At 40.5% G+C, this 14,088-nt stretch overlaps 1 protein-coding gene across 3 annotated transcripts in view; it reads left to right on the forward strand.

Annotated features, from left to right (window-relative positions):
* Nucleotides 1–14,088, forward strand: part of RCAN2 (regulator of calcineurin 2) — an 89,785-nt gene that overhangs the window by 68,781 nt on the left and 6,916 nt on the right. For all 3 annotated transcript variants that reach the window (XM_067294391.1, XM_013955616.2, XM_013955617.2), the window contains exons 3-4: nt 6,251–6,424; nt 8,565–8,736. In XM_067294391.1, the coding sequence (XP_067150492.1) occupies nt 6,251–6,424; nt 8,565–8,736 (346 nt within the window). The remainder of the gene's footprint in view (nt 1–6,250; nt 6,425–8,564; nt 8,737–14,088) is intronic.

The following is a 14,088-nucleotide window of genomic DNA, read 5'->3' on the forward strand; positions in this document are numbered from 1 at the left end:
GGTGGAACGGTCAAGCTTCTTCCAGCCCGACATTTCCTACCTATTTTTGTTACCACAAGCTTTTGCGAGATGATGAATTACAGATGTCTATACTGCATTGTGTCATGTCTGCTACATTTCTCAAAGAGTCTTTTTCTGGAACAAGCCCCTGCACCTGTAAGCAGGAAACCTTACCTCAAGTATTTTTGGTGTCAGAATGATTCTGGCACATAGTTAAGGCAATACTCTGGACACGGCCTTCAGGATCAGTAAGATTTAGGCAGAAGCTTCTGAAACAGCTCTATTGTAGAGGACAACATGGCAGCACGTGCGAGCCACAGATCAGTGCAGACACATTTTGGGGTAATACATGGTCTGCTCGGGGTTGGTACACTGGAGGAGGAGGTGGCCAGAGGAATAAGGTCATTTAGCATAAAGTCTGAAATACAGACTGTTTATTCTTTTCAACTGCATAGTAGGGATTAGTACATTAGCATTATATTAACATTAATAAGATTGCGGTAGTACAAGCAGATTGGTTTTGATTTAACCAAAGTGAGCAAGATTTAATACTTTTTTTTAACCTGACACTCTCAAAGTCCAACCTTAAAATTGCTTTTTTTTTTTTTTAATACAGATAATTCCTTTCCCAGCTCAACATTTACTGTTTTCCTTATATTTAGTTACAGCTCATATTTAGATACAGCGAGAAACACATCCTACCTTTGCCTTTGTTTCCCAGGGAGAGTTCTTCTGCTTTTATCTCCTGTGATAGGCTTGCCCCCCCTTTTTTTTTTTTTTCATCCTTGCAGTCCTCCCCTGGTCCTCTTCCAGTTTGTCTCCATCTTTCTTAACCCTGGATGACCAGAGCCAGGCACAGTATCTAGACTAGGTTGTTAGAGTACCTGCTATGTGGCATTAACAAACCCCAGTCTTGAAGTGACTTCCCACTGATATTTTCTAGGATCATGTATGCCTTTCTTGCACCTGTGCCACTATCGTGATTCAGTTATCACCCTAGGATTAACCAGTAACACCTAGGTTGTCCTCATTGCTATAAAGTGGAAATTGATCTGTTGGTAGAATTTTTCGTTGCTAGACTTTAAGTGCATGGTGTCTTTACGTACTGTCAAATTTCCTCTTTCATCTTGTGCTGTAGCTATGTGGAAACAGAAAGGATGCTGGACTCTGAGACTTCAGTCTATCTGATTGTTATAGAAATTTATACCAAAAGTATAGAACTCATTTCAAGTAAAACATATTTCCTAATTGTAAATTATGTCTTGGTTTTCTTATTGCATGCAATTGGGTATTTGTGTGGGGGTTTTTTTCTTCACATACAAGACCAGGAAACATTGAAATGGAAAAAAATGTTTGCTTTATTTTCTTACCAAAAATCTAGGAAACAGGATTAGACTAAAGTTTTAAATCACAGTCATCTCCTAAATCAAATGTGGAACAAGGGTGATAATGAGCGTAAACATACTGAATAATAAAATGTAATTTGTGTTCTGAGTTCTGGGGCTCTAATCCAAAGCTCACTGATATCTGTGGAAAGACTTCCACTGATTTGAATTAGGCCTTGGCTTTTGTCCTGAATGAACACAATACCAGTGGAGCCACTCATGAAAGAAATGTTTGGAAATAAGTCATAGTAACATAGAAGTGGAAGGAACTTGCCCTGTCAGAACCCAATTCACTTGCTAATTCAGGTAGTCATGTTTTACAGTGCTTGTTGTGGCAATGCTTTGTCATAGCTCCTTACACGAACTAACCAAATTCAATCTTAAAAAATCATTTGCCACCGCTGCTATAATTGCAAGGTTGTTTCTGAGTCATTACTCTGATGTTTGAAACCTTTTTCTAACTTCCAGCTTAAGCCTGTTCATGCCCACTTGTTTCTATTTGTTTTATGCCAACAGTCTTCTAGTTTAAATAGTTTTTTCTTTACTCTCTATCCTGTTCTAAACTAGTGATGACTGTCCTGTCTCCTCTCAGTCTTTGCTTTGCTAAACAAGCCAAGAATTTTAATTTCTTCTCCTTAAGTTGTTCATTCCTTTTATCTTAGTAGCCTTTATTTGAACCTATTCCCATTTGGCTTAATCTTTCTGGGAGGCAGGCACCAAAACCTGTATTTCAATGAGGTGTAATAGTGCTTTATGTAATGTTGTTACTAATTTCTTTGCTTTACTGGAAATACCTTTCCAGATAACATCCAATATTATGTTTGCCTTCTGATGGCAGCGTTTCACTGATCACTTTTGTCCTGTGACTTGCACACAGGTTCTCTGTATCTTGGTTCCCCAGGTGAGCTGCTGTTTAGTAGTACAAGTAGGTTTTAGCCCACAAGCCTACAGCTTTGCGCTTTGTACTATGAAACTCTTGAGGTGGGTCTGTTAGTCCAGTGCTCAGTTCTTCCTTGGACGGTACTGTTTGTCCTCTGCGTTGTCGGAAGTGAGAACAATCAAGCTTGAGTAATCAGCAGCCTTAATTAGTACGTTCCTACATTGTGCTAATAAAATAAAATTAAAATAAAGAGAAGAAACTGCTAGAGGTGGTGAATGCTAGGATATGGGAGCTGACGTGAGGTGACAGGAAAGACCCTTGGGGAAGAACTGGTGCTGGTATTGGGGAAAGGGGCTTGGTGAAGGAGCAGCATGATGGGGAGGGGACACAGTTCAGAAGAGAGGAGTGAGAATTCCTGCAGCGTGGGTCAAAATAACGCTACTCAAATTTGTCCATTAGCAACATTAATTGGGTCTCACAGGCACATACTTAGGATGGATAAAGACATGGAAAATCTGAGAAATAAATGCATAACTCTCATAATTTTCTGCATTTTGAGTCAGATTTTACTTGAAGATTAGCAACAGTGCTGCTTAACTTAGGAAGTTCCTTTATTTTTTCAGTGGGTCTCAAAATATTCTGAAAGTTTAAAAACTTACTCTGTAAAAACATTTAAAAATAAATCCCGAATTGAGATGATTATGAATCTTGAATTATTTTTCCACAAAAACTTGGAGAGAGAATTTGCAAAGCTCTTTAAAATGCATGTGATACATTTTCTTAGAGATCAGAATGGCTCTAAAAGACTTTTATCCAGATAAGTACCTTCAGCAGATATCAGAGGCAACAGCAATTAAGGCATAAGGCATTTCCTGGGAATTAATATCAAGCTGGGAGGAGTTGTGACAGCTCAAGATGCTGAGGGCCATTAACTGTGGTTGATGGTTAATGATGTCTGCTAAGGTCATTATTGTTATCAGCTGAAAATGGAGAAGAACTCAGAGGTGTGAATTTTTTTTAATGGGAAATGCAGTTTCACTTGGTGCAGTAGATACGAGCCCATTGCGGACAGAATGCCCTGTAATCATATCGAATAGAGGGCTCTGAGGTTTTTTTCCTGACATTTTTAGGAGCGTTAATCAAAGCTGGAGCTCTAAAGCCGTGCTAATATCAAATTGGAAAGTAAGCCAAATAAAGCCCCTAGTGCTTTAATGATCTCCCAGTATTACGTTTGGCGTCCACTACTTAATCAGCTTTATTTAGAGATACTCCCATCTGTCCTTTCAGTGCCTAATGAGAGTACATCTCAGGATTGTTCAGAAATGTGCCCAGAACACCCTTTACGCTCACTGTTCTTGGAGCCTCTTTTAAAATTACATCTGCCCTGGTTTTGCACCGTGACACCCCGCAGTGGCCCGAACCAAGATCTCGGTTCCATATTGGTACACAGTGTATGGAAAGAAGGCGAACATGTAAGACAGGCCAACACAAGTAAGTATTGCTGTGTTGGTATAGAGAATCTGTTCCCTAATGAATAATTAGCCCAAACAGATACTTCCCAGTGTCCAGACAAGTCCCTGCGTAGTTCGTTCCATGGCTGATCAGATATTTTTTATACGATGAACGATTTCATTGGTGACTTGTGGGGGGACTGAAAGAGGTACTACAGTGGGCTATGAAATGTTCGCCTTGCTGCTTATTTTTAGCCAATGTGTGACTTCTGTTAAAACACATTGCTTGTCTCATATATAAATAAGCTTGTTTATTTTAACATGCTTTTTTAAAAAAGTGTTGAAGTCTGAAATAGTTAATATAGGTAACTTTAAGATGTACACTTTAATTAGCTAGTCAATATGATCTGTTCCTTAGATTATAAACAGTGCTACATACTTTTGAGTGCTACATAAGTCTTATTTTACATACGTGCTGGTCCCCTGTCCTTTTCTCTCCCGTCCTCCTACCCTCTCCCTCTGCTCCTTGTGAAGGTTGTAGGATCAAAAACCCAAGCATGGCAGGACTGAAACCGACTGCTACTTTTGGCTGACCTTTATACAAATGCCACTCGAGGTAGACTCCTGTAGACTCCTGCTCAGGAAATACAATTTTGCAAAACTGTAAACAGTTAAAAAACAGATCTTATGTGTGAAATACTGAATGTTTTGAATGTTAGATGGTATGACTAGATCTGCTTGTACAAACCTATCAACTTCACGCTGTTTGTGAGATTACTGCATGCCTCTATTCACCCTCAACCAAACCACTGAACCATCTCCTCTGTTTTTTTCCTCTAACATATCCCCTGTGGTAAGAGGAGGAGGTGCGTGAGGTCAGGCAAAATGAAATGAAAATCGTGAAAGCTTAGCAGACCACAGAGAAGTTCTTCTGTGAGGCTGCCAGAGATGGAATAGTGGTTATGGGGAAGAAGACCGCAGAGTTGGCAGTAAAGGAGATCCAGTCGGTATATGCGTATTTACAGTGTTTCATACTTCTTGCCGTGAAACTGGTCTGTTTTTCCAGTTAATTCTTTAACAAGCTTGTAATGCTGACAGGCACTCCTGCAGTGCTGTTAGTGCTCCTTGATGCCTCTTCGCTGTTCTTCAGGGTAAATTTTTCAAAGAAGTTCTGCATTCCTCACCCAGCTTGTAAGATCAACAGATGAGAACTGAAATATTGATTAGATTATATAAATTGAACTTCATCTTCTGCAGCCTCTACCGGCTATCCACTCTCAGGAATAAGAAATTGTTTTCTTCCATGAGAACTAAAGAAGCTACATTTTAAAATTCTTACTTGTAGATGTATAAAAGCAAACATCAGGTTATTGTAATTATACTAACTTCTCAACATGACGTAATAGCCTTCAATGTACGAAATGGTGTGGCCAATCATTTTAAATACTGTTTTTTTTTTCCAGAGATAACTAAAAAAGAAAGGTGCTTTACTCCGGCTGATTTTCTATCCTCTATGACTTCAGATCTTGGTTACAGTAGTTAAAACAATAGGTCTGTATGTGAGACTCACCGGATGCAATTCTAAAGCCTGAGTGAACACAAAGGTTAGACTAAAAGGGAACTGGTCACTTTTGGTCTGCACACTTTATGAATCTGCGCCCATGTGAATGAAGAGACCTATGCATGTGTGTCAGAGTTGGTTTAAGGACTTTGGTTTCATTCGATGGGGTGGAACTAATCCTCTGTGTGTACACAGGTTATAGAAAAATTATAGAGAAAGTCTGATCCTCCAGGTGCTAACATATCTTGAATTTCTATTCATTTCAGTAGACCCGTAGATCTGGTATATTTTAGACCTTTCTTTTACAATGTTAAGATAACCTTATTTATGTCATCTCCTTTTGAACATGGAGGTCTATAACTAAAAAGTTTTAAGCCTGAAATTTCTCTTTGGGACAGGTCACTGTTTGCAGTTATCTGATTTTTTTGTTGTTTTTTTGTTTTTGTTTTCCTTCTGCTACAGTCACTCTCAAGAAATTGATATATATCTGCTCTAAGTATTTAAATGACAAAATGTCCAGAAAACCTTACCTGTGACACAAAACAACCTGAATGCAACCCTGAGTTGCAGTGGGCCAAACTTTGTCTGCTTCCTTTACTGTGATTCAGTGCAATCTATGCTTACATGCAGATGAGACCACAGTGGTCTGGTATTTTCAGTCATGTGCCTTTTGCATTTTCACTTCATAAGTTACCATCACAATTTTGCTGAACTTTCATGAGAAGCTGATGCGTTTTCAATTTGAAGACTCCTTGCTGCAAACATTTTCCAGAGTTCAGCACTTTCTGACCAGTGCTTGTCTTATTTTCTTTTCACAGAGCCTTATTAGTCTATGGTCATCCACTCCACAAGGACCGTAAACTGAAAACTACTGGTTAAACAACTGTCATCAAGTTTCAGATCATGTTTCAACACAGATCTAATGGGACAGAACACAAAGTTAATCTTCAGCATTATTCTTTTTCATTTGCAGGAAAAATTTGAAGGCTTATTCCGTGCCTATGATGACTGTGTGACATTCCAGCTGTTTAAAAGCTTCAGACGTGTGCGGATAAATTTTAGTAGTCCCAAATCAGCTGCTCGTGCCAGAATAGAGCTGCATGAAACACAATTCAGAGGGAAGAAGTTAAAGTTGTATTTTGCACAGGTAATGAAATCTGTTATCCACTTACATGTTAGTGCATAGCTTCTAATGGAATATTGTCCAGTAAACCTGAATGAAAGTAATAAAAGTTTCTCCCATGCCCAATCTCTCTGCTAAAGGATTACTCAAACCTCCTTATGTGGTCTGAGCCATACCTTCCCAGTGGGTCTGCAGTAAACCTGAGGGACCAGTTAGGACCCAAGTTGCTTATACAACACACAGAAGTTACATAGCTTAGAACAGATTTACAACATTTGGTATTTTGTGTGGGGAAACTCTCTAAACTAACCATAAAAAAAAGTGGAAATGTGAAGTATCTTAAGTTCCTAAAAGAAGTAGGACTGAATTACTTTTATCTGACTGCAACTCTGAGCCAGAGTCAGGCTTACTCCTGCCTTTTTTTGTCTTATTAAATAAATGTGTGAATTTTTTAAGAGGAATTCAGTAAGTTCACTTGACAGGGAGATGCTAGGGGGAGAAGAATGCCCCCCAGCCCAGAACATGCGCAAGTGATTATAACCATCTGTTAGAAGTAGGAGATGAGGGTTAGATTCTTCTTGAACAAGGGAGGGAGAGAACCCAGATCTCCCAATGCTTGGGTGAGTGCAGATACCTAAAGCAGATATGTGCTTGAGTGAGTTGAGTGTGCCCTGGTGGTCACAGCCAGGCTACAGAAAGGTGGAGGGAGGTTGAGAACCCTGACCACTATCTCTTCTAAATATTTTTTTATTAAATGGCTGTGGCCACAGTGGCTTATGGGATACTCAGTAGTGCCAGTAAGCAACACAGGTGTGCTTTGGGCTGCCAGATTGGTCCTTCAGAGGTTTTAGGTTAAGGGAAGTCTCATTTGAAGATCTTAATCAAACTTAAGAGGAAGTTAGGTTTTGAGCTTCTCAGCCCTATCAAGATAGCAGTTGTTCTGAGCACATGTAGAAGCAGAACTTCAGGAAGATGGGGAGCTATGGCTGTGAAAAACACAAGGTGCATGGTGGGTTAGATGAGTTCAGAAGCTCTTACTGTTGGATTTAGGTGTTGAAAATCCACCTCAGTCCCACCCTAAATGCCTTAATCTCCTAGACTTGGCCCAGATGGTTTTCTGAAAGGTTGCAGTTGAACTGCAGTTGAAGAAGGTCTGATAATCATTTCACTCTAACTACACAATCAAGAGGTTAAGAGGAAACTTGGGATAACCCAGGAAATGGAAAAACATGGATAATAGTGATTAATCTCCATATCTAAGCTGATTTCCTGCAAAGCCAATTTAAGTATTTGCGCTATGTTCTCCAGTACATGCAGTCTTAGAAGAATTTACTAGTTGTGTCCAGGGAATGAACACAAGGAAGCAGCAGTGTCTGGGGAAGTCTATGTTTACAGGGACCTAAGCCAGAATGAATAAGAACTTCCAGAATTAGAAGTTCTGGGGAACATGGAGTGGGGAGACTCAAACTGGCTTTTTGCAGAGCCCATTCAGGTATAGCAAGGCTTTTTATCTCAGGCTTGCTGTCACACAGATGCAATTTATCACTTCTGGGTCTGAGTTGACCGTAAACTTGCTCAGATGTGACTGTAGCTGTGGCATAATTCATCTGTATTGAGGCTTCTTTAATATACCAGACAAGCAACAATTAAACTAGGTAATTTAAGATAGAAATAAAATGAGAAGAATTAGTTACTGAGACAACTGACTAAGGATCATGATAGATTACTTTATCACTTTAACTCAATAAGCCAAATCTTCAGAACTTTTCTAAAGTTACTGATATGGCCTTGGTGCAGGAGTTACTGATTTCTAGTTTAATGACTGCTTTTATTTAAGAGTTTAGACCAGTAGATCACAAGAGCACCTTTTAGCCTCACAGATCTCTGAATTAGCAGCTGTGGAGACCAAAGTTTGCTCTTATCCTCAGAGAACATGTCCAGAAGGCACAAACATTGTAGCTTTGCTTGTATAACAGTCCCCCACAGTGTATTTGCTGTAGAGGAACCATCTGTAAGGTTGAGATGAAATGTGTCTCCAGGCCTTGTCTACCGAGACTGATTTTGAGACCCTGCCTGGGTGTCATTTGCTATTAGAAGTGTGTGATTTGAGTAGTCATTGCTCTACCCATCCTAAACTAAATGATGCATTTGTTATGCTTTAAAGATTCAGACCTCTGAGACAGATGGAGACAAGCTTCATTTAGCTCCACCACAGCCTGCAAAACAGTTTCTCATCTCGCCTCCAGCCTCCCCACCTGTAGGGTGGCAACCAATAGATGATGCAACACCTGTCATCAACTACGACCTCCTTTATGCAGTTTCTAAGCTAGGACCAGGTAAGCTTTATGGCCCTTGTGTGAAAATGTGTCACAAAAAGCAGATGAGAAATAGCAGTGTAGAGGAATAACTATAGAGGAAGTTATTGTAAAGCCTGTACATTGCTAAGTTGCATTAAACCGTTGGGTTTAACTTCATACGTATCAACTGGTTCTTTGCTAAGAATGAATTTTACTTTATGTATGTACATACTTTTTTCTTAACTGCAGGTAGGGTGTTCTGCATTATACAGAACAGAGAGTTCTTGCTCTGCAAGTGGTTAGCCTAAAGTGTGGCTTGTAAGTGCCCTTTGATTGAGTAGCAGATCAAAGCTTGTTTACATACATTTTTGTTGTGTTTTTTTTTTTTTTAATATATATTTAGATGGGACAACTGATGGATTTATGCAGGGACATGACAAATGCTTGTCCATGAACTTGAAGAGGTTTTTGCTTTAAATCGGATCTGCTGGAGACTTCATTCCAAGATGCAGATCATCAAATGTTTAAGCATCATTGCATCTCCATCAGAGTGGAGAATCTCTCACATGAACAAGTTAATTGAGAGAGGACTGCTATTCCCCAGTCATGGCAGGATTGCTCTGTTGTGACTGCCCAGTTTCTATTCGAAATAGTATGCAGAAGGAATGAGATTAGTTGTAGCCTATATGAAAATGAGACAAATGTCAATGGATAATGCAGACGGGCAGTCAGAAGAAAGTCTTTCTTCAGCTGATGTTAGGAATTGAAGCTAGCTGGGATTTTCTAAACAATGCTTTCTCTTAGAGAATGCCGATCTGGTGAAACCAAGCTTTTCATAGGGAAGGACTAGTTTTGATTTAAGTTATCTTTTAAAATAGAGTTTTCTTTGAAAGTTGTTAAAGCATTTTAAAATTTCCAAAACAAAAAAGGTTCCAGTTTTAGGCCTAAGCCATATCATTTAGAAATTAAGGTCTAACTTAAGTTCATAAACTATAAGAAAGAATAGTATGTTAAATTAGCTTTATATTGAAACAAAAACCTTCAGATTCAATCTAAAATAATATATATATTTTTTTAACTTGTGAAAATTTCTCAGAGTTTATTTTCAGGATTTTTGTGGGATATGAAAATTGTTTTTTCTCCAGCTCTACTGAATGTGTTGCTTCCTTGTTCTGGGAGTAGCTTCCAATTTCAGACATCTTATTACTGGGGTTCTTGTGTAACTGCATTGGTCAACAGAGTAACTCAGAGCTGAAAGAAGCACGTGGGGTGCAGGAAGATGTTTGATTCACATGTTTTGCAGGATAACGTCATATCCTTTTCACGTGGGATCTCTCACAGGGGAAAATGTGTATCAGGAGAATTTCCTCCAAGACTCCTGTGTTTTATTCCCCTTCAGACAGTAAATCCATAGACAAAGGCTGTCAGGTCCAACACTTCTTACTGTATTATGGATTATTATTTTCAGAATTGATGTTTTGCTTCTAAACTGCTGAACAAAAGGAAAACAAAAAACTCTCCTTTTTCCTTTGATGCATCAGTGTTATAAATGGAAACATGTAAATTAATCCCATAGCTAGCTTGGTAATAAATCGATTCCTGTTCTAGAGCAGTGGAATGTGAAATATCACTCATTGTTCCACACTCTGGGACAGCTTTGCGTGAAGGTCATATTCACCCTTGTTTAAGGAGCCTGCAGGGAGCAATATTAAAAGCCGTTGTGTGCTCTCTTCTTTCTATTTTTAGCACTTGTTAAAGAGATCAATTTTAGTTAACTGCAGTGGAGGCTTTAAAATACTGCTGCAGTTCTCAGTTGTGCATTTACTATGTTTAGAATTTCACTGAAAAACAAATCCCTCCAAAACTTGGTGTCACATCAGTGAAACGTGCTTCTGTATGTCAGATAATAATGTTAGCCTCATATGCTTGTTAGATAAGTTAGATTATTCCATTCAAACAAAAACATGGCCAAAAATGGAACTACGGCTTATGAACTACCAGAAAAAAAATTGCTTTTTTGCACAGTTGTTTACACAAGTCAGAGTAGTAGAGCCTGACTCCTGCATCTTTAACTTGTGGGGAATTTTTGCTATATTAAATACACTGATTCGGTAAATCTATATGTGAACTAAAGCCCAGGACAAGGCTTGAGCATGTAAATGGTTCATAGTCTCTTTGTGTGTCCTCAGTACATGGTGAGCTTTACCCACCTACTTCACCGGGAATGCAAATCACACCACTTGGACACAGACCCAGACATCTTTTCCATGAATACAGGCCATCTGCTTTCACGGTATTCTGCTATAATCATCACAGCCACAAAAGCAGAGACTAAAACTCTCCCTAGGTACAAAGTCTGGAAGTCTCCCTGCACAGTAAAATGAATAGGTTGGAAGTTAGTTAACAGATTTCCTTTTTCCAAGTGCTGTTTTGGGAAAGGTTTTTTTTTGTTTGTTTGTTTGGTTGTTGTTTTTTTTCTGGCAACCTTGTGGCTGCTACAATGTCTGTCTAGTATCTCAGAGGTCTGACAGATAAGGCTTCTTCCTGTGCACAAAGGACTGGACTTTGGTCCTATAGCATTAAATTGCGTTCTGCGAGGGTGCCCTTCATTGCTATGGAAGATCTCAGTGCATTTAATTAGTTTCTGGGTGACTGATGTGTATTTTCACTGTTCTGCAGATGTAGAGATTGAGCTCTGAATGAGATATGAACAATATGCAATAGACCCCAGTGACAGAGCTAGGAGCCTTGCCTGTGTCTACTAGCCTACAATTTTTTCGGTACACTGCAAATAAAGAGGTGTTATCATTAATCTCTTTAATGATGAGAAACGCTTCCACTGGCAAGAGAACTTTCAGTAGTTTACAATATCGATGAAGATATAAAGACATTGCAATGAACTATGCAGGAGTTTGGCTGTTTGCCTGTCAGGCCCAGGTCGTGTCTCTTCCTGGCCTGACTTTAACCTGGCTCTCTCCTACACAAACACTACCTACAAAGCTGCTGTTTAGTCTAGGCCCTCATTGTTTTCCGTGACATTTTTATAAGGTCATAATTTCATCCCCCTGAGAAATGCAGGAAATAATTTTATGTAAGAGATGTCTGCAAAAGGGAAAGACCATCTCCAGGCCCAGGCTACGTACACAGCACAGTTGCTCCTCTCTAAGAAAAGGCAGCTATTCTTGCTCTGCCATTTAGTAGCGCAGCATTCTGCAAACCGTCTTCCCAGCGCTAGAGTAGGTCCTCACTCTAATGGAAAGTAGCCCTTCCCTCCACCCTTCCTCCCCTCCTCCTTCCCAACACACACATTTCTTCCTGCCTCCTGTTCCTGCTTCTGGGGATCTTTCACGCCTGTTACCCCAATTCCTTAACAACTTTTACTGTCAGTTCCTTCCTACAGCTCAATCTTCATATCTCAAGCTACAGCAGAGGGGTCTCTAGCCTCCTTCAGTTGTGTGCCCTCCTCCCCGAAGCTGGCATGTCAGCTGTAAGCAGGTGCTCCCTTGTACTCCATCACTTCCTAAGCCTGCACTCTCCAGAGTACTGTTCTCTAGGATCCCTGTATGCCAGGTGCCACCCTGCTTCCCCTTGCCATCTTCAACCCCTCCTGCCCCCAGCAGACCCCCAGACAAATTGTCTTTCTTAGATGGCTTTGATTCATGAAGCGTGGCCCCACTGGTGAGGTCTGCGCTGTACGATGAAGCAAGAATAGGGCAGGGTCCTAAGCACTCAGCTGCTCCGTATGCTCCCAGGGGCAGTTTTGTCCTGTGTCAGCTAGCAGTTGCCTACACAAGGTGCAGTCACTGCTTGAAAAATAGTGCAGGCCAGGAATCAACTCCAATAGCCCATATAGACAAGACTGTACTGGTTTTGGTTTCCTCCATGTTTCCCAGTCCCTCAATGACCTTCCACCAGGCTTTGCACCTCCTAAATGGCCTCAAACTACACTTCAGATCATGTAAAACACACTCTTTTTCGCAGTATGAAAACACCATTCTGAAGTGCTGCACATGATGGCTCTTAGGTCCACAGAGGTACCACCTGAGACACAAAGGAGAGACTGTGCTGGTCTGTGCACTTGGCTTCTAGGTCTGAGAATTACTACTGAACGGGGGAGGGATTAGTCAAGGGTCTCAGTTTTGTCTCTGAGCAATTCAGACGTAGCTGTTGCTGTCTTGCTCTGGCTGGGCTTCATGAGCAGGATGAGTAGCTCCTGCCTCTGCTCTGCCCTCTGAGTTTGGCTCACCTTTACACAGGAGTGAGAATGGGGAAGCAGAAGAAGTCCTGCCCAGCTAGGCAGCAGCTGCCACACACAAGGATTTCAAACCATGTCTCAAACTTCAGATTCTCTGTGCCCAGGTGCTTTCAAACTCATGTTTGTCCTCACTGATACAATGGAAATATTTAATACTTCATATGACTTCCAGAGATGGGCAGGAAGGGGTAGAAGGGCAGGCAGATGCGATAGATAAAATTTGCTATCTCTGGCCTTCCCTTCCCTTATGCTCTGTGGCTTCTGCTGCTGTTCCCTCCCCATGCCAGGGGCAGGGTACATGAGATCTGCAGCGAGGGTGAGGAAAGCTTTCCTGCTACCTGGCTCGGCTGGCCAGGAGGGGAGGGTGCCCTTCTCCCATCACATTAGTAATGGACTCCCAGAGAGCAATTCCACCTTCTTGGATACGGCAGATTCACGCAGTAGAGGTGCCACATGGCATGCGTTGTTTATCTCTTCTGGCATATATGTGTACTCATACAAAGGAGCAGTGTAATTAGCCCCAGATTATTTGTAAAACACTTGGATGAAGGGACTATAAATGGAAGGTATTATTAAGATGCTAATGACATGTTTAACATGGAGCGGACAGCTCTGAACCCATTAACCTTTAATCAGGATTCACAATTGGGGATGAGGTAACTGCACAATATCGCTACCTTTTCTTCATTATTAATTAAGTGTATGAATGTACTCTGCTGGACGAAAGAGCCTCATCAGACAAGAGAGGCACCATCAATGAAAGGTCACTGTGCTGATTCACAAAAGGATAGAAATCCACATGCCGTTATTTTTAATTCTGAAAGTTGCTCTTGTTGTTCTTTTGCTGTTCCTGGGGTCATCTCGCTTGCATCACCTGAGGCTGAAGGTTTGTTTTATGGTTTGTGGTTGCAGAAGGTAACGCCAAATTACATACAAGTGGCCAGGCCCACTGTTGAAGGGTGAAACTTTAAATTCCTATTTTTTTTTTTTATATCAAGGGAATAAATAGAGAAACATCACTACTATTTTCAAGGGTTTGTTAGGAACATTTTCGGGCAGCTCAGTATAATGGATGTACCACATAGATTAACTTTCCCTGCATTATGCCCTCAAGGTAGAATTTAGATATTAGTGTA

The sequence above is a fragment of the Apteryx mantelli genome, chromosome 3 (assembly GCF_036417845.1).
Source record: "Apteryx mantelli isolate bAptMan1 chromosome 3, bAptMan1.hap1, whole genome shotgun sequence".
Lineage (NCBI taxonomy): Eukaryota > Metazoa > Chordata > Aves > Apterygiformes > Apterygidae > Apteryx > Apteryx mantelli.